At 51.0% G+C, this 25,343-nt stretch overlaps 1 protein-coding gene across 10 annotated transcripts in view; it reads left to right on the forward strand.

Annotated features, from left to right (window-relative positions):
• Positions 1 to 25,343, forward strand: part of STIM1 (stromal interaction molecule 1) — a 112,356-nt gene that overhangs the window by 72,082 nt on the left and 14,931 nt on the right. For 5 of the 10 annotated variants that reach the window (XM_087759372.1, XM_087759376.1, XM_087759378.1 and 2 more), the window contains exons 7-12: positions 8,085 to 8,262; positions 13,470 to 13,647; positions 18,166 to 18,333; positions 20,037 to 20,137; positions 20,594 to 20,829; positions 22,864 to 22,944. In XM_087759372.1, the coding sequence (XP_087615498.1) occupies positions 8,085 to 8,262; positions 13,470 to 13,647; positions 18,166 to 18,333; positions 20,037 to 20,137; positions 20,594 to 20,829; positions 22,864 to 22,944 (942 nt within the window). The remainder of the gene's footprint in view (positions 1 to 8,084; positions 8,263 to 13,469; positions 13,648 to 18,165; positions 18,334 to 20,036; positions 20,138 to 20,593; positions 20,830 to 22,863; positions 22,945 to 25,343) is intronic. The other 5 variants (XM_087759374.1, XM_087759377.1, XM_087759379.1 and 2 more) reach the window with 1 other exon arrangement.

Raw genomic sequence — 25,343 nt, forward strand, 5'->3', positions numbered from 1 at the left:
CCGGCTGGGGCTGCTGCGCAGCCAGGCTGGCTGCAGGGCCTGTCTCTGCTGGGAGAACGCCACCAAGTCGCAGCAAAAGTGTCCCCAGAAAGCGCTGAGACCGGAATGGTCAACCGATGGAGGGGAGAGGTGCTACCTGGATTTTAGCCAGAGCAGGCTGCCTCACTGGGGAGCAGTCAGGGTCGGGTCAGGAGATGGTGCCAAGCTATTTCATCTGCTTCTGAAAAAAAAGGTAGCTCCTGGAAAAGCTTGCTTGCTCCGGTGTCTGCGAGTTTGCAGGAGAGCGTATCTTGAACAGCGATGCTATTTCTCTTCTTATGTTTATGCATCTGAGAGGTTGCTGCAGTATTTGTGTTTCGGCAGTGCAAACAGCCAGGACATCCCCCGCGCAGCATGCGGGATTTCCTCGGGAGCTGGGATTACGTGTTTGCGTTGCGCGTTTACATTAAAGCTGTTAATACAGCAATCGAGTGCTGGTGGGCTGGGAAGAGCAACAGCTGAGATGCATCGCTGCTTATTGATCAAACTCTTCAAGTGACAGGTGGCATTGATTATTTTTCAGCAATAGATTATGTTCACTCTATAAAATTCCAGAGGTAAATGTCACACTTAAAAAAAAAAAAATTAAAAAATCTTTATTGTCCTAGGGTAAAAAAATCACACACTTCTTCATAAGCTGTAGCAGTGTGGCTAAGCCATGATTTTTATTTAACCAATTTCTTCTGAAACCCTTTTCATCTGTTTCTGACAAATGGGAGGTGATTATTCCTTAGCTTCAGGAATTGCAGGTTAAATTGAGGGGCTTTTCCCTGGCAGCCACACGGCTGCTCCCGCACGGCTCCTGGGGAGCAGGAGCAGCTCCCATACCCGGCCGCAGCCCGGGCCCCGCCGGCCACGACCTGCTGCCGCTGCTGCTTTGCACCAGTCGCACTCGGTCCACCCTCACGGTGATGTGTTGTTCATCATCAGTCTGACGTTTAATGTGGCCTAAAAAGTTGGTCAGGAAGAAGAAAAGGGAGCAAAGCAGCGTGAGGTTGGCGAGAGATGCGAGTACTGTAGTTATTGATGAGTTATTGCCGCTGCTGCTGGAGCTGAGCTGGAGCGTCCAGCCGCGTCCACCCCCGAGCCTGCCGCAGAGACGGGATTGAGCAGTAGATTGAAGTGCCTTCGTGGGAAATGCGCGAGTGTTCTACGTTTCACGTGCGACACGCCTGCTTGCGAGCGCTGGTTTGCAGGTGGTAACGTGAGCGCTTTTATTCATCCATCCACACCCAGGGAGAAAAACGTAGGCAGAGGGAGGGTGGTGGGAGGCTCGTGCAGGAGAACACGCCGAGATGCCGGTCTGCTTCAGCGGGGGGCTCCAGTCGGAAATACCTGACAAACGGTGAAGCGGGATGTCATTTAACGGGCCAGCCTGCGGCACCAGGGAGTCCCTGGGCTTTCTGATGTTTCTCCTGGGTGGCATCTCTTTTCATAGCCATGCTTGGCGTTGAAAGCACGGGAAGATGTGCTGCATCATCCAGCGTTTGTATCGCTGAAGATGCCTGTGTCGTCTTTGTGGGTTTTCCTCGTGTTCCTCGGGCAGTCTGCCTGCTCCAGAAGGTCTCAGATCTCGACACACAGAATGCCCGTCGTGTCGCATCAGTGTATTTCTGTTAAGTTAGGATACTGTGCTGCTGCACCGCTGTTTCTTGTGCTGGCTTATGTATATTCCTCATTTCTGGCTCTCAGTCAGCCAGAGCAATTCCTACCAGCCACAGACGGCAGCAGCCCGCTTGAGTCACCCCAGAAATCATTTTTCTGCTAGCAAGGGCGGCCCCGTTAGATTAACGCGCTTCCAGACTGATTTCACTCGCGGCGGAGTGAGAGCTACAGAGAAACCAAAGATGGGTTGTGACCAGAAAGAGTCACGGGACGGAGCCTGGTGCCGTAACCGGGGCCAGACGCCGGCACTTTGACAGGATAAAGATGCGCTCCGGGCGATGCGTCCCGTGCGCTGCAGCCAGAGGAGTCGGAGCATACGCATCTGTCATTGCTGCTGGGGGGAAGCAGCCTCATCTCTCCCCAGTTACGGCACATGTCAGCTGTTCTTGGCTTAAAAATAAATGAGAAAACCAAGATCTAATACAAGGCTTTTTCCTAATCGCAGGTGTAACGCCCCTACTGTTGTAACACATCTATTCTCCTATCTCTAAATTGTTAATCTAGCGTAGTGTGCTTGCTCCGCTGCGTTTTGCAGGCTTGTATCTTCTCCAGTCCACGTCTGCCCGCGAGGCACAGGCAATGTATTCCTTGGGCTGAGGCTGCACGTGCCTTTACGCGATGCTTCATCTAAAGCCTTCAAGCAGGAATGATTCATTTTGGCCAAATCTTGATGTTTGTGTGTGTGTATTTGTATTCTTCTTGACGGTACCAGAATATTCTGGCTGTGGCTTGTAACCGAGCTGTTAAGGAATCCCTGTATCGGTACGTGGAAAAGACGGTGTTGGTCTAGCCTGTTGTCTCTGCCTGACGGAGATGTTCTTACAGCCCCCGCTGTTGTTCTCCCTTTGCCAGGAAATCCCAAGTAGATCCTTTATTGACGATGCGTGAGAATGTAAAAACGTATTTCCAGCCCACCTTCCCCCAAATACTGAATTGTATCAAATCCAGCAATCTTTTTCTCCCAATTAAAACATGTCAGCATCCTCCTTTACCACTTCTTCCTCTCTGCTTCATCATGTCTTGCATACCCGCAATAACCTTCGTTTCTGCATCTTCTGTCTTGACTGAAGCAGAGATTCAGGGGGAGCGATTTGGGGATGAGTTAAAGCAAATGCCTTGTGTCCCTGTATTTGATTTCACTAGGGCATAAAGAGATTTGGGGGTACAATAAATATTGTTCCTGCCTCAGCTGTGAAGGTCCTCATCCCTCCAAATGATGGAAGTAAATGGTTTTTTGACTTTCTGTTAGAAGTTTTGACAGGAGACCTGACACCCGTTGTTTCTCTACAGCCTGGGAACGGTCTGTAGGCCTCCTGTCCCTCTTGTAATTCACCTGGTTCTTGAGGTTCCTGGGGAAAAGAGATTGGATTCTTATGCTGTTCTGTGCACCCTTCCTGTTTCACGTCTTGGGCTTTCTCACAGCACTGAGAGAACGCGAGTGCTGGGTGCAGCAGAGCGCGTATCCGAGTTAGAAATGAACCTCTTCATTTACTGTTGGGGAACAGTGGTCCTATCCGAATCCTTCCCACCTGAAGGAACCACCGCTGTGCCTTGCCGTAGTTCTTTCTCTCTCTGCTGCCTTTTGGGGATTTTACCATGGCTCAGCGTGCCCAGGAGGAGCCTTCAGGCCTGGTCTCAGAGCCTTAACTTCGCTGTTATGTGAGAAATGCAAATTTCCACTCGAAAAGGCCAGCTGGGCAATCCTCTCTTGCGTTGTGCAAAGCTGATGCTGAGACCCAAGCATTACGAAAAGCGTGTATCTTAACGTATCGGAAAAGCCTTTAAATACTTGCACAAATTGAAAGGAAGGGAGGGGAAAGCCCTAAATTTGCTCTGTGTGTGCCATTTTGAGGGAAGAGTTTTTTTCCCCAAAAATTATGTTCGTTAATGATATTTTAAGGTAGCAAAGACGGATTTGAGGCCCTGGGGGGCTCACTGATCGATATTACGATGCTGGGAAGGCAGCAATGTTACTTATTAAAGTTATTAAAATGGTGTCAAAATTCTGTTGGTAGAGATCCATTTCAAATTTGGTATAATCAACAATTTTTTAAGTCTACAACTTCAAATAAGATGGAAGGGCTTTTTGGAGAAACTCCTTGCAGTGAGAGCACCACAGCCGTCTCGTTGCTTCTCGTTTCATGAGAAAGCAGTCAACGCGTCGCCGTAACTGCAAAGAGCTGGAGGGTTTTGCGTAAGATGAAGGAGCCGGTTTCTCAGGGACGTGGCGGAAATCATCCGGCAAGTGCGGCATAGCAGTGCCTCGCATAAATGTTCACAAGTCCCCTGACCAACGGTGTTGGGAAGCTTGCAGCCCAGGTGGGATTTTATGCTTAATCCGTTCACGTAAGCTCACCTGCGGTGCACAGAGAGGAAGGGACCCAAGTAGAGGTGGCCATCGAGCGCTTCCCAGCTGGGAGTTCACCCGGCTGTGCCATGGCCCCTCCGGACCTGGGGCCGTTCTGTCCCGTGGTCGCGGCGGTGGGAGCCTGCACAGCTGGCATGGGCTCTGGCTTCCCACCTTCAGACACAAAACGCACGCACGGGAATCAAGGGTACGTGAAAGAGCTGGGAACAGAGCGCGGCCACGTTGGCTGCCGCCTCCAGTGTCAGCAATAGCTTCTCCTGCAGGAAAGCGGCTCCCAGCCCTGTGCCAAAGCTGCCAGGTGCCCGGGGACGGAGGGGGACAGATCCAGTCCCTGCACAGGTTGGTCCTGCACAGCATCACTTGCTTCTGTGCTTCAGGTCACTCCCCTACAAAATGCATCCAATATTTGTTTGCCTGTGGTGGGTTATGGCATTTCATTTGTCTTAAAGCATTTTAAAATTCCTTTATGAAAGAAGGCCATTCACAGTAACTTCTTTTGTCATCTTTAAAATGTCTGGTGGTTGGCTTTTCCACATCGCTCATTTTGGAGAACAACAGGGTGCAATTCCCATCCGTTTTAAACTCTCTTCACCGCTGTGACTTCCCGGTGCCAGGACACCCCTCCGTGCTGGGCTCGTCGTGAGCCTGATGTGTGGGTGAGAAGCTCGTTTCGGGGAGTCCTGCTCGTGCTTGCTGGGCTGCCGCGACCCGTTTGCCCCGTGGGCTGGCAGGTATTGCTGCCAGGATCCAGCAGCGAGGACTCGCCTCGCTAAAGCGTTTTCCTTGTGGAAATGAGTGCTGCTTTGGGTGCAGGCAATCTCGTGCATGCTGAGTTGGGGTGTCCTCCAGACCAGGGGCAGGGCAGAGGAAGGCATGTTGCATCGATTTGGGGAAAACAGCATTTCTGACTCCTTTTAGACTAACTGAGACTGTGTTACAACACATCGTTGGCAGTCCCTTGAAGAAAGGGCCCTTCTGCGGCTGTAGCCTGTTGGCAGCTCTCGGGCTGCTCTAAACCCAGAGGTGACCTGGCTGTCCCCAGCCCGCCGAAGCCACTCTGCTCTCAGGGCTGGCAGCAACAGGAGGGGGCAGGTTGTGTACGTACATTTCTGCATTTAAAAACCTCCTGCTTCAGGCAAAAAGGTTTTCTGGTTGTGCCTGTAATGGCTCTTTCGCTTCCCCTGTACCTGCCAACCTAAATTCTCCCGTCGGTCTTGTCCGTCCGAGTACCATCGCCCGGAGCCGGTCAAGTGGAACAGCTGGGGGCTGCTGGAGCTGGCGCAGCGTTCGCTCTTGGATAAGGACCCCTTCACGTAGAATAGAATATCTCAAGTTGGAAGGGACCCGTAAGGATCATCAAGTCCTGCTCCCCGCAGGCCTACCTAACACCAAACCATGACTCAGAGCATCGTCCAGACGCTCCTTGAACTCTGACAGCCTTGGGGCCGTGACCACGTCCCCGGGGAGCCCCTTCCAGGGACCGACCGCCCCCTCAGTGAAGAACCTGTTCCTCCTCTCCAGCCTGAACTGCCCCTGAGGCAGCTGCATCCCGTTTCCTCGTGTCCTATCGCCGGTCACCAGAGCGAGGAGCTCAACACCTCCCCTCCGCTGCCCCCCTTGAGGAAGGTGTAGGCTGTGATGAGGTCACCCCTCGGCCATGAGGTCACCCCTCAGCCCTCTCTTCTCCAAGCTGAACGAGCCAAGCGCCCTCAGCCGCCCCTCCTAAGTCTTGCCCTGGAGACCTTTCACCACCTTGGTCGCCCTCCTGGACACGCTCTCATCGTTTGATGGCCTGGCCTTGAGGCGCCCAAGACCGCACACAGCGCTGGAGGTGGGGCCGCCCCAGCGCGGTGCGGAGCGGGACAGTCGCCTCCCTCGGCCGGCTCGCGGTGCCGTGCTGGATGCGCCCCGGGGCACGGCCGGCCCCTTTGGCTGCCAGGGCACGCTGCTGGCCCGTGTTCAACTTGCCGTCAACCCAGACCCCCAGATCTCTTTCCGCGGGGCTGCTCTCCAGCCTCTCGTCCCCCGGTTTGTACGTAGAACCAGGATTACCCCGTCCCAGGTGGGGAATCCCGCACTTGCTCTTGTTAAATTTCATGCGGCTGGTGATTGCCCAGCTCTGTCTATCCAGATCTCTCTGTAAGGCCTCTCTGCCCTCAAGGGTGTCCACAGCTCCTCCTAGTTTAGTATACTTGGCAAACTTACTTGATGTACATTTGATTCCTACATCCTTATAATGTATAAAATCATTAAAGAGCACTGGCCGCCAGCCTGACGTGACCCCATTTACTATAACTCTTTGAGCCCGACCCATCAGCCAGTTGCTCATCCAATGTGTTAGGGACTTGTCTAGCTGCGCGCTGGACGTTTTGTCCAGAAGCGTACTGTCAGAGACAGTATCAAAAGCTTTGCTAAAATAAAAAAAAAAACCACATCTGCTGGCTTCTCTTGGTCAACTAGAAGGGTGACCCTGTCATAAAAGGAGATGGAAGTTAGCTAAGGAGGATCTTCCCCTCGTGAACCCGTGATGAAGAGACAGTCAGCTCTGCAGAGCAGGATCCAGCTGGCAGAGGGACGCCTCGGAGGGCAGCAGGGTTTCAGGAAGCAGAAACCAAAACGGGGACTCTTCCTTCCCTGGTGTCGCCTCCTCTCAGAACCCCCTCTTCTTCCCCAGCTCCCATGGGCTACAGGACCTCCATACCCCGTCCGCCTCCTTCTAGAATCACATGCTCATGCTTCTCTTTATACATTTACATGAAGCCTAATGTGAAAGCCTCTGGGACTTCAGTGTGTTTCAGAGGAGCCTGTGCAGGGAAGCGGTGCTGTGTCACTGCTGGTGTAAATGCTGTATGGAGCGGCTGAGTACGCCCCGTGCTGCTGGGAACCGCGTGTTTCCCTCTGCTGCCTGTAGACCTTGATAGAAATCGGCGTCCCTAGGATAAAACCTGTGGTATTGGTAGCAAAAAGAAATCAGTACTGTGTCAAGTGCAAGTGGAAGGTTGTGCCTGGGGGTTTGCAACATGCGGGGTCGTAGAATCACAGAAGGGTTTGGGTGGGAAGGGACCTTTAAAGCCCGTCCAGTCCCACCCCTGCCATGGGCAGGGACAGCTTCCACCAGATCAGGGTGCTCACAGCCCCGTCCAGCCTGGCCTTGGATGTTTCCAGGGATGGGGCATCCACCACCTCTCGGGGCAACCTGGGCCAGTGTCTCACCACCCTCAGCGTAAAACATTTCTTCCTTCCATCCAGTCTGAATCTCCCCTCTTTCAGTTTAAAACCAGTAGACACTGAATGTTTAGTTGCAGCTAGCTTGACTAAGCTGCTCTTTCTCATTTTTACCTTTCTCAGTACATAGTTGTTTGAGGATTTGCTAATTAGTAAACCGTAAAAAAAAAATCTGCTTGAATCATGTTTTTGGGTTTTGTGTAGCACTTAAACCCCTGCTTATTTACGTCTGTTCTCTTACACGCACCCACACTTTTTTTTAAGTACCTGTGTTTTGCTACCTGTTGAAAAAGGGGTTTCCACATTGAGTTGTAATTCTGATGGAAAGTTTTGCTACTTGACAGTTTGATACCTGATCTGCCCCATCTCTATGATCACAGTCCTATTTTTTTAACAAAGTTATTTTCTTCTTAGCCCTTATATCTTTGTATTCAATGTTATGCGTACTGTCCTAAAAGAGTGCAGCTGTGCTGGGGGTTCCTATGCGGAGGCTCTCCTGTATCGTGTATTGCCAGGCAAATGATAGCTATAAGATTTTGAACTTCATCTTCCCACCCCTTTTTTCCCCCCCCCCTCTTCCCCATTCAAATTAAATAAAGGTTGTCAAGGTTCTTTTTTTTTTCCCTTAAATATCGATGCAGCTCATCTTTTCCCTTTGTGAAACCTGGGCCACAATTCCTTCTAACATTACCTTAAGTTCTCATGTCCAGCCCTGGTGCGGGCGAAGCATTGCGGAGTTAATTCGCCGGTTCTTTTGAATTCAGTAGTATCTCCGGTTCTCTTCCAGTAACTCGTCACAACCACCTGAAGGACTTCATGCTGGTGGTGTCCATCGTCATCGGAGTGGGTGGCTGCTGGTTCGCCTACATCCAGAATCGCTATTCAAAGGAGCACATGAAGAAGATGATGAAAGACCTCGAGGGACTCCACAGAGCTGAACAGTCTCTCCATGACCTTCAAGAAAGGTAGGTTTTATGCGTCCACCCAGCTGGAGCATTCAACTGTTGATCGTTTCTGCAAGGTTATTCCTCATTTAGATCTCAGGAAAGATTTTCTTTTTAGCTGTCGTGCTTCTGTGCAGCAGTCACCTGGTGCTGTGTACCAGAGTCAGCACCGTCCTGAGCGACCGTAGCAAACCTGCCAACCCGTCTTAACAGCTCGAATGGGTGCCTGGCTCGTTACCAGGCTACGCAGAAAGATGCATGCGTGCTCACTTGACCTGCTCTTCGGTGGTGACGTGCTAGTTATTTGTACTTGCGGTGTGCCACGGGAAGGCCTGGGTGGTGAAAACTCCCTCGCCTTAATATAGTCCTGAAACGTGGCAGTGAAGCCGCTCGAGCAAAGTGACAGCATCCAACACCAGCATCTCCCGCTCCGAGGTGGGCTCCAGTGCATGCTGGCGCATAGTCAAGCGTGGCTGTACGTGCTCCCGTGCAGTTTTGTTCCCTCTCCGTGCTGTTTTTATCTTGTGTTTTGTCTGTTTAGTTCTGGCTCTTCTCTAATGGTCATCACAGGTTCCAAAAAATAGTTTCTGAATTTCTGGGAAGCCTTGACTCTGTTTAGTTTTGCTGCTGTTGGTGTGTGGGAGCACTTCTCTGCTTTAAGGAGCAAAACATCCAACTGAGCAGAACGGCTGAGAGCGCTCCTGTGCTCAACAGTGGTCTCCCTTCATTTTGAGTGCGTTGTCTTATTTCAAATAGGTACTTCCTCTTTATTTACCAGATTTAATTATATAGGAGCAGTGAAACGTACAGTGGTTTCTACTCCCGGTCTGACTCATACTGAAAGTATATCAGGATCCCCACCCCCTGACGTTACAGTGTAAATCTGGTAGCTAGAGGGGGAGAAGAGCCTCTCAAAGGAGCGTAAGGCAATCCAGCTCACTTGGAGTTTGTCATCCAGGCTGATCAGGTTGTTTCACCCTGGCTTTTGATGGGGAAAAAGCGTGCTGAAACAGCGGAAGCAACCAGAGGAATGACAACCCTCTTGAACCTTTGAGCTCTATGTAGAAGTCCGTGCTTCCCTGCCTGCACAGCGATGCCTAAGTCCAGGAGTGTTGTCTGGGAAGAATGAAAAAAATAATTTTGGAGTATTACATATGAATGGTTGAGCTCTAGGCACTTGGGCAAAACACTGGAGCTTCAGGAATGTGACCTCTACTCACAGAAAAGTTTGTAATGGTTCCAGTAAAACTGCTCATCGGAGAACGGGCTGCAAAAGAGGCCCTCTGCAGACACAGGAGTCTTCTAGGAAAGAAAAGAGCATTCAAGACTGTCGGTGACAAACCAGTGGGGTTTTTTGGCAATAAGATTTTTTAAGGGCAGATTTAGCAAATAATAGAGCATGATGGTCTTGGACTGTAACTATTTTTTCATTAGTTTTAAGTGTAATTTGGAGGATAAACCTTAATTTGCCTGCCATATAAGCTGACGGCTATGTTCCCATTGGCTTCTCCGAAAGCGGAGCCCGGCCCCAGGTACGCGTGCTGGCCGCTCGCGGGTGGCGTGACGCACGACCTGTGCGAACGCCGGGACCCCGAGGCTGTCGGTCTGCCGTGGAGACTTCTGCAAGCAGCTGAGTTTTTGGAAACCGTACGACGTACCACAAGACCACAGCCTGGTTTCTTGCCTACGTGCTCGTGACAGCCGTCAGGGAATTGTCCCGCATGTGAGCGTTGCTCGAAAGCCTTTCTTCTTCGAGTGTGATCGCATCAGTTGGTGTCTATGTGGAGGGCAAACACTTGAGAGAGCACCAAGGTGATGGTGCCAGACTGGGCACGTTCCCCTGGCAGTAATGCGGATACATGACCTGCTTTCTTTTTGGCATAGAGATAGAATAAAGTGCGTTTCCCCTCCGCCTGCCATGGAGCCGGCTCCAGTCCACAGCTGGTTTCGCAGAGCTTTGTGTAATTTTACACTACAGTTGGAAATACCCCAGAGAAAAAGATGTTTTTTTTCTACGGCCAGAAGGACACAGGAATTCCTTCTCAACGTCCATCTCTTGGAGCAGCAGAGCCATGTCCAGGGCGGGAGGCCTCTGCTGGGTGTCACTGAAGAGCAGGTCACACCAGAGGTCCAAACGCCGGCTGCTGTGAATGTGCCGTGTGGGGAACGACCTTGGGATCTGCTGCCGAGGGCAGAGCCACGTAAACAAGTAGATGTGCCTGGGAAGTTTAACTAATGCTCTAAAGCCAGACAGGAAGAAACACAAAACCATGTATGCTAAGCATAGCTTGAGTCTTAACCCAGAGCAGCTTGTGATGTTTCTGCAGGGTGTGCAGCTTGTCCTCCGCAAAGGGCACTGAGCCGGAGCTCAAGGGGTGGGAGGTGGCCCTTGTGGGGCTTCTTGGCAGAGGATTGATCTAATTCTCCTCTGAAAGGGGGAATACGCCTTTGCTGCTTCCTCCTTACGCCCCAGCAAGGTTCAGCTGTGGTCCTCAGCCACTGTAGAAATGGCAAAAATTACCAACAGCACGTTCCCATGGACTCTTTCTGAAGTTCTGCTCAGAAACTTCTTTTCTAGAGCTTGAAGTGACCTCCTTTCCTGGCTCATCGAAATTCCGTGCTGAACAGACCTCCGGAAGGCATGTGACGCCTTTCCAGTTGCCTGCCAGCTGCTAGCACTGTTATTTGATGAACAACTTCAAGAGCTGGTAAGGGAAGATTGATACAAAAAACCATTTTTTGTTCATCTTCAAAACACCTTTTGAGCACATCCTTCAACAGTGACACTTTCAGTCAAGTAAATGACCCATCAAGATAAAAATGTTCATCTCTTAGCACATCCTACCGATGGCTGAGCATCCGTTTTGAAGATCTACTGATTGTATTGAAGATCTGCTCCTGAATTGTGAAGCCCCCAGCCGGGTCTCGATTTCTTGTCCTCGTTGCAAGTGCAGCTCTGAAGGCACTTTGTCGTCTTGTGGAACTCAGTGCACGTGAAACCAGCGTGGCTCAATCGGCTGGGTTCGAACGGGAATGCACGGACAAAACGTGGTTTTGTCCATAACCAACATAAAAAAGTCTGGGCTCTGCTGTCAGGAAAAAAATGGTAGTAAGGGAAAATTAGATGTTAGATGTTAGAGTGCCTTCGAGAATTATCTTAAGGATAAAATTCCTTCCCATTCTGCGTCATAGTATAGGGGAATTTCTCCTTTTAACAGAGATATTTTGGTGGTTTGGGATTCTTACGGCCCTAGTATGGAAGAGCTTCAGCACTGATGCACAGGGCAGAGAGCGTGGGTTTATCTAAAAACTTGGAATGTCTTGGCAAGAGTCTCTTTAAATTGGGAAGAAAAACACTTGAGTTTCTGAACAGAGCTGTAAAATGAAAATGAGCCTTTTCCAAGAAGAGAGCCAACATCACGGCTGATGAGAGTCCAGCCTGTCCAATCTGTTCTCGATGGCCATCTGCATGCCGAGGAGGAGCCTGAGGAAGAGGAGTCCTTGGCTGGGACAGCGAGCGGCTTCGGTCTTGACCCGAAAGGTAGCGATGGGTCCCTGCTGCGAGTCTGCGCGCGGGCTGCGCTCCCTCTCGCCAAGAGCACAACCAAGTGCTGGCCTTCGATACAAGGCTGGAAGCTGGACACCTCTGCGTGCGCTGCAGGGAGCAGCGTTTGGAGCGACTGAGGATCAGGTTTTTCCTTTCTGTTAGTCCCCAGCTGGTCCGGGATGAGCGGGAGCTGTGCGGGGAGCCCAGGAGTGCCCTCCGAGATGTGCCTTTTGTCATTTGCAGGAGAGGGACAGCACACCCGGAGCCAGACCCGGTTTGGGTGGGGAGCAGAGCTTTGCTTCTCATGGCAGAACACCCGAGTTTCCTCAGTTTGGTCTGGGTTAAAAACAGCGTTGCCTCTGCTGCTCTTACAGTGTGGCTTTGTCCAGCTTTTATTGATTTGTCTCAGACTGTGATAACAGAGACTTTTGAAAGAGAAGTTCGTGTTGAAAAGGTGGGACTGTTAGGTTGATGCACCTGGTTCCTGACAGCGTAAGCTGCAACGCTTCACTGCGTTCGATCCAGTCGCTGAAGTACCTGTTCTGGAAACTCGTCACATCTTGATTTGAGGTTATCCAAAGATAGAGGTACCACATTCCTCAGAAATTTGATCCAGGATTTAATTGTTGCCATCATTTAAGAAAAAGTGGTTTTCATTTGAATTATTTGGCTGGTTCTCGCAAAGGAAGAAGCCCGTTATTACTCTCATTTCTTTCAGTGGTAGTACTTGTTCAACATGATTTTTCAGAACCTTCATTATGAAGTGAACCTCTTAATTTCATTTCAACTGAATATTTGCCAGATCTGTTTTTCCCCTTGTACTTGGCAATCGCTGTGTCTCTAGAAGCACATGGGTTTGGGACTGTATTGAAGAGGCACTGCTGGCACTGGAGGTTGGTTGGGTGGCGACAACCAGAGATTTCACCACCGCTTTTCGGGACAGCTCAGTCCCGCATGGGCCAGGTTCATTCTTGATGCTCATTTGATTTCACCGAACTTGTGCGAGGATTGGGTTTGCACTAGTGCAACTCCCCTGAAATGCAAATGTCGTGGAAACCCTGAAACATCTCGCTGTGCCTGCGGTGGTGCCTCCTTCAGAGGCCGAGGGTTTCCAGGCTGAATGGTTGAACCTTCCTGAATGAGTACAAGTAATCTGCTATTACTTTTTGTTGCCATGTATAATTCCTGCTGATTTAATTGTCACGAGGAAAAATAATAACTTCCAGGCAAGATTAAGACATGTCTAAATTTGAAGGCAGTTGCAAGGGGAACACAGACACATCCCATCTGGGTGGTCATACCTGCTCAGGCAGATCTTCCCCTCCTTTTTTTTTATTAAAGCCAAAGGCACTTTTGTAAAAACACTGAAAATTCAAATTAATTCGAGGCTTATTTAAGGAAATCTTGATGTGCTTTGGAAAATTAAGAAAATACGTACTGAGTATTTAATAAGTGAAACAAAGTTGAGACTGTGGAGTTGACAATTTAATTTCTTCCCGGGCATGGTGAACTTTCTCCTTGACTTTCCAAATACAGATCTCTGTTGACATCAACATAGAGTAAATAAGAGCAGGGTTGGTCTAGATTGTGGCTGGCCGGCCCTTGCCCTGTGGCCTCCTTCGGCTGTGTACAGACAGCCCGACAGGCGCAGCACCGGGCTCTCGGTCTCTCTGTGTTGCAGGCTGCAGAAGGCTCAGGAGGAACATCGCTCTGTGGAGGTGGAAAAGGTGCACCTGGAGAAGAAACTGCAGGATGAGATCAGCATCGCCAAGCAGGAGGCACACCGCCTCCGAGAACTGCGGGAGGGCACGGAGAATGAACTGAGCAGGCAGAAATACGCTGAGCAAGAACTGGAGCAGGTAAGGGTTCGGCCAGATGGATGCACTTGCATGCGAGACGTGCCAGCAAGAGCAGGAGGCAGTTCCTCACTCTGCTTCACCCTCTGAGAAACCCAGTGATGCTCTGCTTATAATGCTCCTCCGCCTTTGCTTTTCCACTCCCTTTGTGGAGGAAAAGACCCAAGTATTTCTTCCACTACTCCACGTCACACGTGCCCCGTACTCTGTAACAGTGCTGCTGTGTGCTGGGTAGCAGGGACCGTGCAGGCGCTGTCTCGAGAGTCATGTGTGCTACCCCGCGCCGTCCCAGCTTGCCCTGCAGAAGGAGAGGCGTTGAACTTGACCTGTACCTGCTCCCCTCTGATGGCTTCTAACTCCCACTCCAAACCATAAGCTCGTTCTTTTTTCCCTTTTGTATCTATTCATGGTTTCAGGAGAGATTTAGAATGAGTTCGGTTGTGCTTATCGTGTTTTCTTGTGGGTCAGGGAGGTGTACGACAGAAATTTCCTTCCAACAGAATTTAGCACTCGATTACAATCTGTACAGCAAGGTTAGAGTTCGTATGCAAGTCTCAAAAACATTAGTTTTAAGTTTAGAATAGCAGGAAAATATGCCCCCAAGTTACATATCGTAATGTAGGCCTAGACAGAATATTGTGTATAATGCTGCTGCTGGTAAAAATGAAACGCGTTTGGTCCTGAAGGATACACAGAGCATTTGTAAAATAATTTGTCCTAGGTCAGAAAAAGCATTCCCAATCCTATATCTAAAGACTCTGAGACCTTTAACAAAGCTGTAGGGCAATAATGGAACTCAAGGAGGTTGCTCATGGCACCTGCCTGCAGTAAGAGAGGGCAAAGAGCGAGCGTCTGGGAATTTTACCTCAAAACTGCCCTTTGCGCAAACCTACAGAGAAAGTCCAAAAACACAATTCCAGTTGCTGCTTCCTATTTTGCCTGAGGGACAATTCTTATCTGACTTCAATTTATAGATCAGGTTAAACTGAAATTGTGTGAGCCAGAATGGCGTGAGCCAAGCGAGTACCTTGGGTATTCCAGGCCGTCAGCATATCCTCCCAACCTGACCGTGCCCAGTCTTCTATGCCACCATGGAGGATGGGGAAGAAAACGAGACAAGAATCTAGGGTTTCCGCTGACGAGGGAGAAACAAGTGTCCTGGGCCATCAGGGAAGCAGGGAGCCATGGGGCAGTGTAGCCTAGGTATGCAAATAGTCAGCAAACAGCAAATTTCCTTCCTGCTTGGAATACCAACGGCCCAGGCACCCGCAGGCATCTGGTACAGCTTGGCTCTCGTGATCCAACATCGGTCCTCCTAGCTGGTCGTCCGGCCTCTCCGCAAAGTCACTGAGCTCCGTTTCAGGACACGCGTTGGGGCGTCCGTATTCACACGCCCACAGAAATCCAGCCATTTTGTATTGTGGGCCATTAAATAAGGATGCGCAGCCTTCCTCTTGTAACCCCCAGCCCTTGTACCTGACCTGCTTTTGGAGAAGGCAGGGTCTCATCCATTCCACTTCCCCCTCTACTTTACATTTGTTAAGAAACCCGAAAAGCCAGAGGTGACTTAACCGCTCTGTTGTTTCTTAGAGGCCTTCGGGAGGGATGCGTTGACAGGGTGAGTATTGGTTTTACCCACCTGACCCACACTGTGTGATTATAACACGACCACCGTCCCAGCGAGCTGTAGACCACAGATAACATTAACCAGTCACTCCCCCGACCATAAAACTCATCCAGTTTTAAGGTATTCTTGGGTCCCAGGGAATATTAAAACGAGACCTTCTTTTGCACCAGTTGATCATCACTAAAACGGTACTGGAGGGTTTGGAAGCTCCTGCTGGAGTCGGGCGTATGAGATGGAGAAGCAGTGTACTTCTGGGACGGGACTCTCCCGTACTGAGTTGTTCATACCAACCCTCTCTCCTCACGAGGTCATCCTCCTCCAGACCGTGGACCCAGCCGGGGCTGCAGACCCAGAGGGCATTCCTCGCTTTATAAATTGTCGCTCTTCGTGGTCAAAATGGGATCTTAGAAATCTTCCCAGGAGAATGCAGACGCACGAGATGACTCCCATTTGTACTGATGCCCCTGCAGAACCCAGGGGGTTTGTGTATGATGGCTCATCTCCACCACTGGTCCTTGGCTGTTGTTCTGCACTGCTTCCCTTTTCCACCGTTCCATAAAAACGTTGTTCCTGTAAATGCTGTGAGCACTCCTCTATCCCAAATACCTAGTGGCGGATTTTCTGCCCACTTATTCTCCCTGTTCCTAAATCCCAGATGCTTGCAGATCGTGGTCAGAGTTCTGCCTGTGGTGGGAGCAGCGCCTGGTGCCACTGGTGTCAGAGGGGAAAAAGCAGACCTTCCCAGCGCCTGCCATTCTGAATTTGTAACTTTTGGAACTACTTAGGCAGCGTTATGCTCAACAAGGCTAAATCACACATAAGTGATATAAGCAGTTGGCCTCTTCTGTGCAGTGCCTCCTGGCTACTTCTAGATGAACCCTGCAAATGTACTTTGGGATAAAATATGGGATTTCAAATATCTGTGTGTAACCTGGTGCTTTTGGCTTGCTAGAAATTACGCCTGTGCCAGACTTGGTGAGACGTGACTGAGTTAAATAACACGTTAAGGGAAAAGATCCAAGTTTGAGCAATCTGTTAAAAAAATGCTTATCTTCAGTCCGCTTGCGGCTGTGCTCTGTAGGAAGCGAAGAGGCACCGGCACCAGGCAAGGGTGGGCGTGAGCACGGCTGTGGGAAGCGCGCGCTGGGCTTTGGGAAGGGTCTGGTGCGGCGCCCGAGCAGGGCGCTGGATGCTCCCACGGCCTCTGTGCTTCTTAGACCCGGGCCCTAAAGAGCAGAAAGAGAAGACTGGACGGACATCACCCAGGCATCGTCCCAGTGACACGGGCGGCCCTGGCTGCGTAGCTGGCCGTGCCGCAGCTGGGCCTTTCCCCGAGCTCCGTCTCTGTTAGGAGAAGGTCGGCCTTGGTGGGCCAGGGCTTGCCGGGGCGGTGAAAGCTCTTGAAGGTGCTTAGGGTTGGCTTTTATTTTAACAGCAAGAAAGTCTGTTGTAGAGTGCATAACCACATATATCCCTTCTGAGCTTCGAGGTGCCGTGGTTGAAGAGTAGAATCACAGAATCGTTAAGGTTGGAAAGGACCTCTGAGATCACCGAGTCCAACCGTTAACCTACCTGCCAAGTCCACCTCTAAACCCTGCCCCTCAGCACCACATCCACAGGTGTTTTGAACACTTCCAGGGGCTGTGACTGCACCCCTGCCCTGGGCAGCCTGGGCCCGGGCCTGACCGCTCTCTCCGTGAAGAAATTTTTCCAAATATCTAATCTAAACCTCCCCTGGCGCAGCTTGAGTAGTCCAGTCCACCACCGCTGTGCTGGCCCTGGATCGCAGCAGCTGCGAGCTGCAATCGCCATCCTTTGGTTTCTCCAGTGTGGAACACGTTAACCTCTTGCAGGGCTTGTGTCAGGCTTCAGGTTTATTAAAGTCCCTCCACATCAGGTGTAATGGAAGAGAAGTGTTAGTTCTTGATGGTCTCTAGCACTAAATGCTTTTATGTAAGGTTTTGGTATCTTCGACTTGCTTGTCACCCACTTTCTTCTAATTTTGTAACCGCTCCCATCTCCAGCAGGATAAGTAAGCGTGTGGAGGAGACCAGACCGATGGTGTGTGGAGGAGACTGAGCGGGGATGGAAGGAGAGTCCCCCAGAAAGCTGCAGAAACTGCTGATTCCAGACGTGTTGTTTCTTTTCCTGACCCAGCAGCACATGTTTTGTGTCTAAATATTTTTATCATCTTGCTCCAGTGTGAAAGTTGTCTCTTGACAAGCTCCCTCTGCTTGGCTCAGTAGCTGCAGAGAAAAAAGGCGATTGCCTGCACAGCGTTGTCAGCGATTCTGCCTCAGGAGGGGAATCTGTGGGTTTTGCAGACCTGCAGGCAGGCAGCAAGCTTTGCAGAGCTTTCTAGAGGCTCAGATAAGCACCCTGAATATCCTTCCCTAAGTCTGATTCTCTTTTAACTAACTTGCGCATCGTGCTGTCAGCTCTGGAGGGTTTACGTGCAGTTTGTGCCGCTGGGAGGCAGAGGAGCTGGTGTGAAGAGGTAGCCTAGGCCAGCTCTGCTTACCCTCCCCGAGAGCTGAGGTGCTGAGGCAGGACAGCGTCGCCATGGCTGGGAATTTTTGAGGAAGGAGCTCGCCTTTAGGGTGAAGGGAAAGCACTGTTGTAGGGTGCTCTGGTCATCCCAGCAGCAGCCTTGTCTGCTGGATGGCTGCCCTGCCGCGCTCCTCTCTCCCTCTCGCCTGCAGTACCAGGGTGCCCCCTCTCCCCTAATGACCTCTGCTTCTGTCAGGAGTAAGATTAAGCTGCATGGAGTCTTTTTTTCTATTTTCTGGTGCCTTAAAAGCGCCGGGTTGGCAGCCAGCGGTTGGGATGATCTTGCAGGAGGGCAGGCTGTCTCCGCCGCTGCTGCAACGCCGCGCCGGCCGGTTCTCTCCCAGGTGCGGATGGCACTCAAGAACGCCGAGAAGGAGCTGGAGTCCCACTGCAGCTGGGCTGCGCCCGAGGCCCTGCAGAAGTGGCTCCAGCTGACCCACGAGGTGGAGGTCCAGTACTACAACATCAAGAAACAGAATGCGGAGAAGCAGCTGCTGGTGGCCAAGGAAGGGGTGAGAATTTCAGCGTCTTGTCCCGGGTCCTCCCCTCGCAGCTGCAGGGTCTGGGGAATGAAACCTTCAGAGTTGGTTTCTCTGCACCTTCTTTATTGCCCTTTTAATGCCTTAAATTTGCATTTTTTTAAAGTGCATTTTTTTTAAATCATGGTTTAACCCCAGCCAGCAGCCAAGCACCACCCAGCCGCTCGCTCACTTCCCCCTCCCGGTGGGATGGGGGAGAGAATTGGAAGGGTGAAAGTCAGAAAACTCATGGGTTGAGATAAGAACAGTTTAATAATTGAAGTAAAATGAAATAGAATAGTAGTAGTAATAATATAATAATAATATACAAAGCAAGTGATACACTATACGATTGCTCACCACCCGCCGACCGATGCCCAGCCCGTCCCCAAGCAGCGATCACTGCCCCCCGGCCAGCTCCCCCAGTTTCTATACTGGGCACGACGCCATAGGGTATGGAATAGCCCTTGGGCCAGTCTGGGTCAGCCCCCCTGGCCGTGCCTCCTCCCAGCTCCTTGTGCACCAGGCAGAGCATGGGAAGCTGAAAAGTCCTTGACCAGTGTAAGCACTGCTGAGCAACAACTAACACATCAGCGTGTTATCAACGTTATTCCCATCCTAAACCCAAAACACAGCACTACCAGCTCCCAGGGAGAAAATTAACTCTATCCCAGCTGAAACCAGGACAAGCACAAACCTTCGTAGAGGCGTAAGTAGGGGCCGAAAATGATAACGAGCGATGGCCCCTCGGGGCGCAGCAGGCGCTGACCTGGGCATGCCCGTCGGCTGCGCTGGCCCGTCGGCAGCGGCCGGCGCCCTGGGAGGGTGCGGAGCGTGAATCGCCGCCTGCGCCCCGGCGCTCTGGGTACTCAGTAAGCAGAGGGTTTGCACCTGCTAAGCATAATCCCTGCTCCAGGTGATTTACGTGCACGGACAACAAAATTTCCAACGTGCATGCGATCTGTAGTGATGAATCATTTCTGTATTCCCAGTTGTTTCAAACTTTCTGTGCCAACCAAAAAGCGATGAGCTGCAGGGAAGCTGTTGTAACATGTATTTGTCTCTGTGGACATACACAGCAGTCAGAGCCGGCAGCACAGAAAAATTTGTCTGCCTTAATATGTTTTTATTCTGAACATTTTAACATTTCAATGGTTTTCCTTTTGCTGTGTCTGTTCTCACGTCCACGTCCTTGGTTTGTCTTTTGAAGTCTCAACGCCACTAGATGCATGAACCGGAGCGCTGTGTGTGGAGACTTTAATTTTGAATATACACTGTGCCACAAAGGAAAGGCAAAAAAACCAACCCCAAAACAAAAAACCTCCCCAAACCAGCAACCCTAGGGCATTAACGGTGTTTCTCTGAGCGTTTACCCCCGGGAAAGACAAAACAAGGCTTTACGAGAGAGCCGTTCGCTGTATGAAGTAGCTGGTTCGGTTCCCTCCGAGTGCTGGGCAGTCCGGAGAAGGGCCAAGGAGGAGCATGACGCCCGCAGCCTGCTTACTCGCTGCTGGCGAATTCCTCGCCCACCGTGTTAGGAAGAATAACATCCTTCAGTAAAAGCCCGATTCACACTATTTACATGTGTGCAGGCAGCTGCAGGGACTATTTCTGTCTCAGCCCATCCAGGATGTTCTCATCCTGGAGGAAACGTAAGGTCGCCTTCTTCCTGTGACCTTTTTCTGTTGATGTTCCAGGCTGAAAAAATCAAAAAGAAGCGAAACACCCTGTTTGGAACATTTCATGTTGCTCACAGCTCATCTCTAGATGATGTTGATCATAAAATCTTAACTGCAAAGTGAGTATCTACTTAATATCTTCCCTTATTTCTGCCTGCCTCTTTCACCCCTCTTGTGTTACGGACGCGAGCGTCCTGCAGCCCGTACGGGTGCTCTTGGTCTCATTTTGCTGAACTTTTGCTCTGTTGACTTGAGTTAGCTGGGATTGGACTTGCTCCTTTTAATCAGTAACCTTTTAATTTTATCTGTGCGAAACAAGAAATCGCAGTTATGCAGAGCGATTAGAAGTCCTGTCAAAATGAGGGTCTGGGAGGCTGCAGTGTTCTTAAGCGATTATCCCTGGTTATTTCAGTCATTGCTGATTTTTTTTAATTCCTGTATTCCTGAAAATGGAATGAAAGATGTCTGAAGTATTAGGATAGAAAGCTGACCCACCAGAGTCCCAGTTTCAGACGATGTATAGCGTGGGCTTCCTTCATTCCCTACATTTTCCCTTGTTTGAACCTTGCTTCCAGGCAAGCGCTGAGCGAAGTGACAGCTGCGCTGCGGGAGCGCCTGCATCGCTGGCAGCAGATAGAGCTGCTCTGCGGCTTCCAGATCGTCAACAACCCGGGCATCCACACCCTGGCATCAGCCCTTAACATCGACCCCAGCTGGATGGGCACCCCGCGGCCTAACCCCTCGCACTTCATCATGACTGATGACGTGGACGATTTGGACGAAGAGATCGTGTCTCCCATGTCCATGCAATGTACGTAGCCCGCGATAGCTGCGCGTGGTGAGTCTGCGTCTGCCGTGCTGCCCGGTGCTGCAGCATGGGGCAGACCTGGAAGAGTAGTTCAAATGTGTTAGGTATTAAGGTATCCAAGTTGGTTTTTAAATGACCAAAGACAAATTGTTAGTCGTTAAGGGTCAGCAATGTCCATAAGTGCCAACCACCACTGCTGGGGGTTGCTTGGAGCCTGGTAATTCCAGCAGAACGAGTCATTTGTAGATGTTACTAGTCATCATTTAATCATATGTATGCTATTCTGTTGAACTCGCTGAATTTAAGCATTTACAAAAACAAACAAACAAACAAAAAAAACCCACCAAAAACCAAAGGCACGGGCTAGACTCACAAAAGTGAGAAGGAAAGTGAAGTGGATCGTCCTGAGCTAGAGCACTTGTTTGGGATACAAAAGGACTTGAAGGCACCCCCTCCTCATGCACAGCTTTGGATTTGCACCTCTTGCCGCTCTGTATGGGGAGGAGCAGCCTGCTGCGGTGACGCTGCCTGCCTGTAACAGCCTGGTAAACATTTCCTGGAGCAGAGACTGAAGCCCCAAGGCCCCGTCTCCTCTGCCGGGGCTGTAGTCACCAAGGTGGGTGTTCTCCCCCTCTTTACCGGCAACCATTCCTATACAAAGTGCATCAGCTCCCGTAGGGAGGAGTGGGGCTGCTGGAGAGGGAGGCGGCTGATCCTGCTCTCATGAGCCCAGATCTCTCGGAGGAAGGGGTTGAACTTGGGTCACCCTGTGCCTGTTACTCTCTCAATTGCTGAGCTCTTGGATTAAGCGAAGGCTGTCTCCTCCTCTGCGAAAGGTTTGTGAATCAGTCCTGACTACTGTTCCCATGTTCAACTGACCCAGATTCGGCCTTGCTTTTCTCAAAAATGCGTTTTCCAAATACAGTTTCCTATCTCTAGCTGTTGCACAAGAGAACGGGAGGCCTGAAGAGCAGTTCCAGCCGCTCCGCGACAGCGGTCTCCCTGGCGCAGGCAGCAGCACATGGCTAGAGCAGAGCTTTCTGAGCTCCAGCTGGGAGAGGGGAGCCAGTGCTGACGGCGCTAGCTGCAGCAGTCTTCTTGGTTATGTCTGATTCGGGTTGCTTTCTAGAGAGGACTTCATCAAAAGTCTGTTTAACTGAGTAGGAGGTGGGGAAGAGGAACAGAAGAGTCTCGGGGCTGGCAGTGTGTGCTGCAGGAGATGCCCAAACGTGCCATCGCCATCCCTGCCCCGTGGTTTCAGGCTCTGGTTAGGTGCTGTGAAGGTCTGGAGGCAAGTGCTGAGGTCGGGCTCAGGGCGAGGGAGGCAGAGCACCGAGGACTTGGGTAGCCTGCAGGGTGCTGAAGGCAGGAGGAACGGGGTATTTGCATGCTTCCAGGGCTCAGCAGACATGGGGGTTGGAGCTGGTGGTTTATGGGGTTGGGTGTGCATAGGGAAAGTTTAAAGCATCAAATAGATAACGGTGTCCTACTTACTAGTCTCTGTGATTATCAGTTACCATTAGAAACCAAGCTAGACGGCTCTAATGAAACACTTGCAAAGATGCAAGCTAGGTATTAATGAGAGAGGGGTGTCTGAAGTCCCCGAGGAACACCTGAAGCACGCTCTCCGGAGGATGCGAGCTGTATAAGGCACGAGCCTTCATCCCAGATTTTAAGCCTCAGCTTCTTTGTGCCTTGCTTGAGACCCCTCGAGCGAGATTTTTGCACATGCCGTTCCCATCAGTCCGGCGATGGGCGGCGAGCCTGCCTGCCTGCCTCCATGCCACAGCGCTGATCTGCCTCCCTGCGGGTGATAGCTCCCTGTAGCAAGCGCTGGGCACCCAGGTGCCCAAAGCAAGGGACCGTTTGCCTTTCCCTAGAGATTTTTCTTTCTTTGTGTACAAAAACGGCTTCAGGAGAGAAGCGCAGAGTTTCTCCTCCCCAGATGCGCTGGGGATGTTGCTGACTGCCCGTGATGATTCTCCCGGTAAATCACATTTTTCTCTCTCCCGTTCACACCCGGTTGGCCCATCCCAGATGCAGCCTGGCTTTTTGGGCGCAGGTTCAGTGACCGCTCGTCTCTGTCCTCGGAGGATCAGTCCCTCTGGAAATACCCTGGTTTGATTCTCTTCAATTATATTTTAATTTTTTGTTCTACCCTCTGCCCTTTTTCTGGACTAAAATACATACACAAATTTTCCAACTTTCTGGCACAGAAAACTAATGAATGTACCTCTCTTCACTGAGTCGTCAGCATCTTTACTAACCCCCGGGAAGAGTCTGGTGGGATGAAGAAGAATCACAGTTCGCTGTAGTTCTCACGTACTCTTGGGTTTTGCTTTTTTAAAAAAAATGCAGTTATGAAATCTGGAAGGTTGTTTTTACTTGTTTTTACCCCTGAGGTGGAGATAAGGATTCAGGCTAGGCCAGGCAGAGGTGATAACCTTCCCTTTCCCATCCCACCTCCTTCTCTCTTTGCTCGCAGCCCCTCCGCTGCCGGCCGAGGCTGACCCCGATCCTCCCCCCTGTGCCTTTCTTCCCTCGGCACCCTTAAATAAACTGAGCGGTGCCACCTATTACGCTAATCTGTCCCCCGGTGCTCTGATGACGGGGTCTTGGGGACAGCACGCTCAGCCCCAGGGACGCCGAGCCTCCTGCTCTCGGCTGGAAGCCTTCCCTTCGCGGAGCGCTGCCCAACGCCGGCCATCGTGGGCCGGAGGAGGACGAGCGTGTGCCGCAGCAGGCCAGGCTGTGCGCCGGCGTTGGTCAGGGCTTGCACGGTGGTGGTCTTCCTCAAGGTGACGAGCAGGTGATCTGGCTAATGCTGAAAAAACGTGCAGTGTCTGGAGTGAAACGATATTTGTGGGAAGTGAGGGTCCGCTGGGGCTGTGCAAGGTGAGGCCTCAGCCTTTGGTCCTGTGCTTATCGCAGGGTAAATCATGCAAAAGGAGAGCGCAGAGGTGTAAGGTGTCAGGTCGGTAAATGAGGAGTGGAACACCACTTAAAAAAAAAGCGAACCCCTTAGGGAAAAAAGCGTGGCCCGAGAGAAAAAGAAACCTGTAGCAGAACCCCATAACCCCCAGTCAGTTATTCTGCAGAGCCGGGGTCCCCGTTAGCCCCCAAACTGAGACTCCTCTTCTAAACCGCATCCCCGCCAGCAGCAGGCAGGGATCAGCGGTGCTGTTCCCATTCCGGTCCATGCTGCCTTAGTTAGCGGCGTTGCTGCTGCAGAGGCACAGCGGGAGAGCGGGAGCAGCCTCCGGGTCTGCCCATCAACACTCTCCCCCTCGCTGCCTCTGATCAGTTTTTTGCAGTCCCCACTGGAGCAAGGGATTTTTTCCCACCCTGTCTCCGTGTGACTCGATTTCGCTTAATTTCAGCTCTGGAGCTGCTAAGAGAGAAAAAATCTTGAAATAGAAAGTGGATGGTGTAACGAGCTCCAGCGAAAGGTTTGTAGATGGGCGGTGTAGTCAAGCAAGAAGCAGCAAACCTGAGCGGTGGGACCCTGTGAGAGAAACTGTGATGGACCTCGGGGATGTGGAAACAGCAAAGTTGCCTGAGTTATTCTTGCTTGTTCCTTCTTCCACTTGAAATCCATCCCAGCAGTGATCCTTCAGTACCCGAGTTGTTGATGAGCTGCAGAGATTCGTGTTTCCTAGTTGTGTGTTTTTATAGCAGCGATTTGCTGGTTCTTCGATTCCCGAAGGAGCTCTCCTTCTCCATTTCTTACCTTTCCTCTCTGTCCACCTTTTTAACTATTTTTACATTCATTTCTTATGCATATAAGAAATCCTGAACAGTCCTGAACACCTTATCTCCTGCAAAAGAAGGAACATCTTGTATGGAAATTACAGCTGGTGGATTAAATACAGCCAGCCTGGCTGGCTGCCGGAGGGCGATGCAGCCCAGTGCATCCTTAGTTTGCCACGGGTAACGCTCTGCCCGATCGAAAGGAGCGTGCAGAAATCTCCGTGCAGGCGAAGGTGCCTCCCTCCGCCTCTCCGAAGGCGACCCTCCGGCCCCAGCTCCGGCTGTAGCTGTGGGGCAGAGATAGCGTAGGCTCGGTGTGGAGGCAGCTGGCTGAGCTCTCTGGCCTCTGCTACCTGACAGGTAAGGCTACGTGGCCAGAAAGAGCCTTATGATTTGTAAAAGCTGTTAATTAGCTGCTGAGAGTGCACTGAAGGAGGCAGTCCAATTCGTTTCTCCAAACCAAGATGAATTTGCAATTAGAGGAAAATATTTTTCAAATTGACCGTCTCTTGGAGCAGTCAGCTAATTACCAAACCGACTGGTAACAGATGATACCACTTCTGGGCCAGAGCTGTAATTTCAGGCACGGACTGATGACGAAAGCCTGTGCCTACCCAATCAATATCACAGTTACTACCCGTCTGCCGCAGTTACTACACGTCTGCCACGTGTCCCAGCCGTTCTGCCCTGCAGAAGGCTACAAGGCTGGGAGGTTTCTGCGTCTTCATAGAAGCTTTCCTGCGCCTGAACACAGAGTGCAGCTGTAC

Source organism: Nipponia nippon, unplaced genomic scaffold, assembly GCF_047370975.1.
Source record: "Nipponia nippon isolate SJK-2023a ecotype South Korea unplaced genomic scaffold, ASM4737097v1 scaffold_2, whole genome shotgun sequence".
Taxonomy (NCBI): domain Eukaryota; kingdom Metazoa; phylum Chordata; class Aves; order Pelecaniformes; family Threskiornithidae; genus Nipponia; species Nipponia nippon.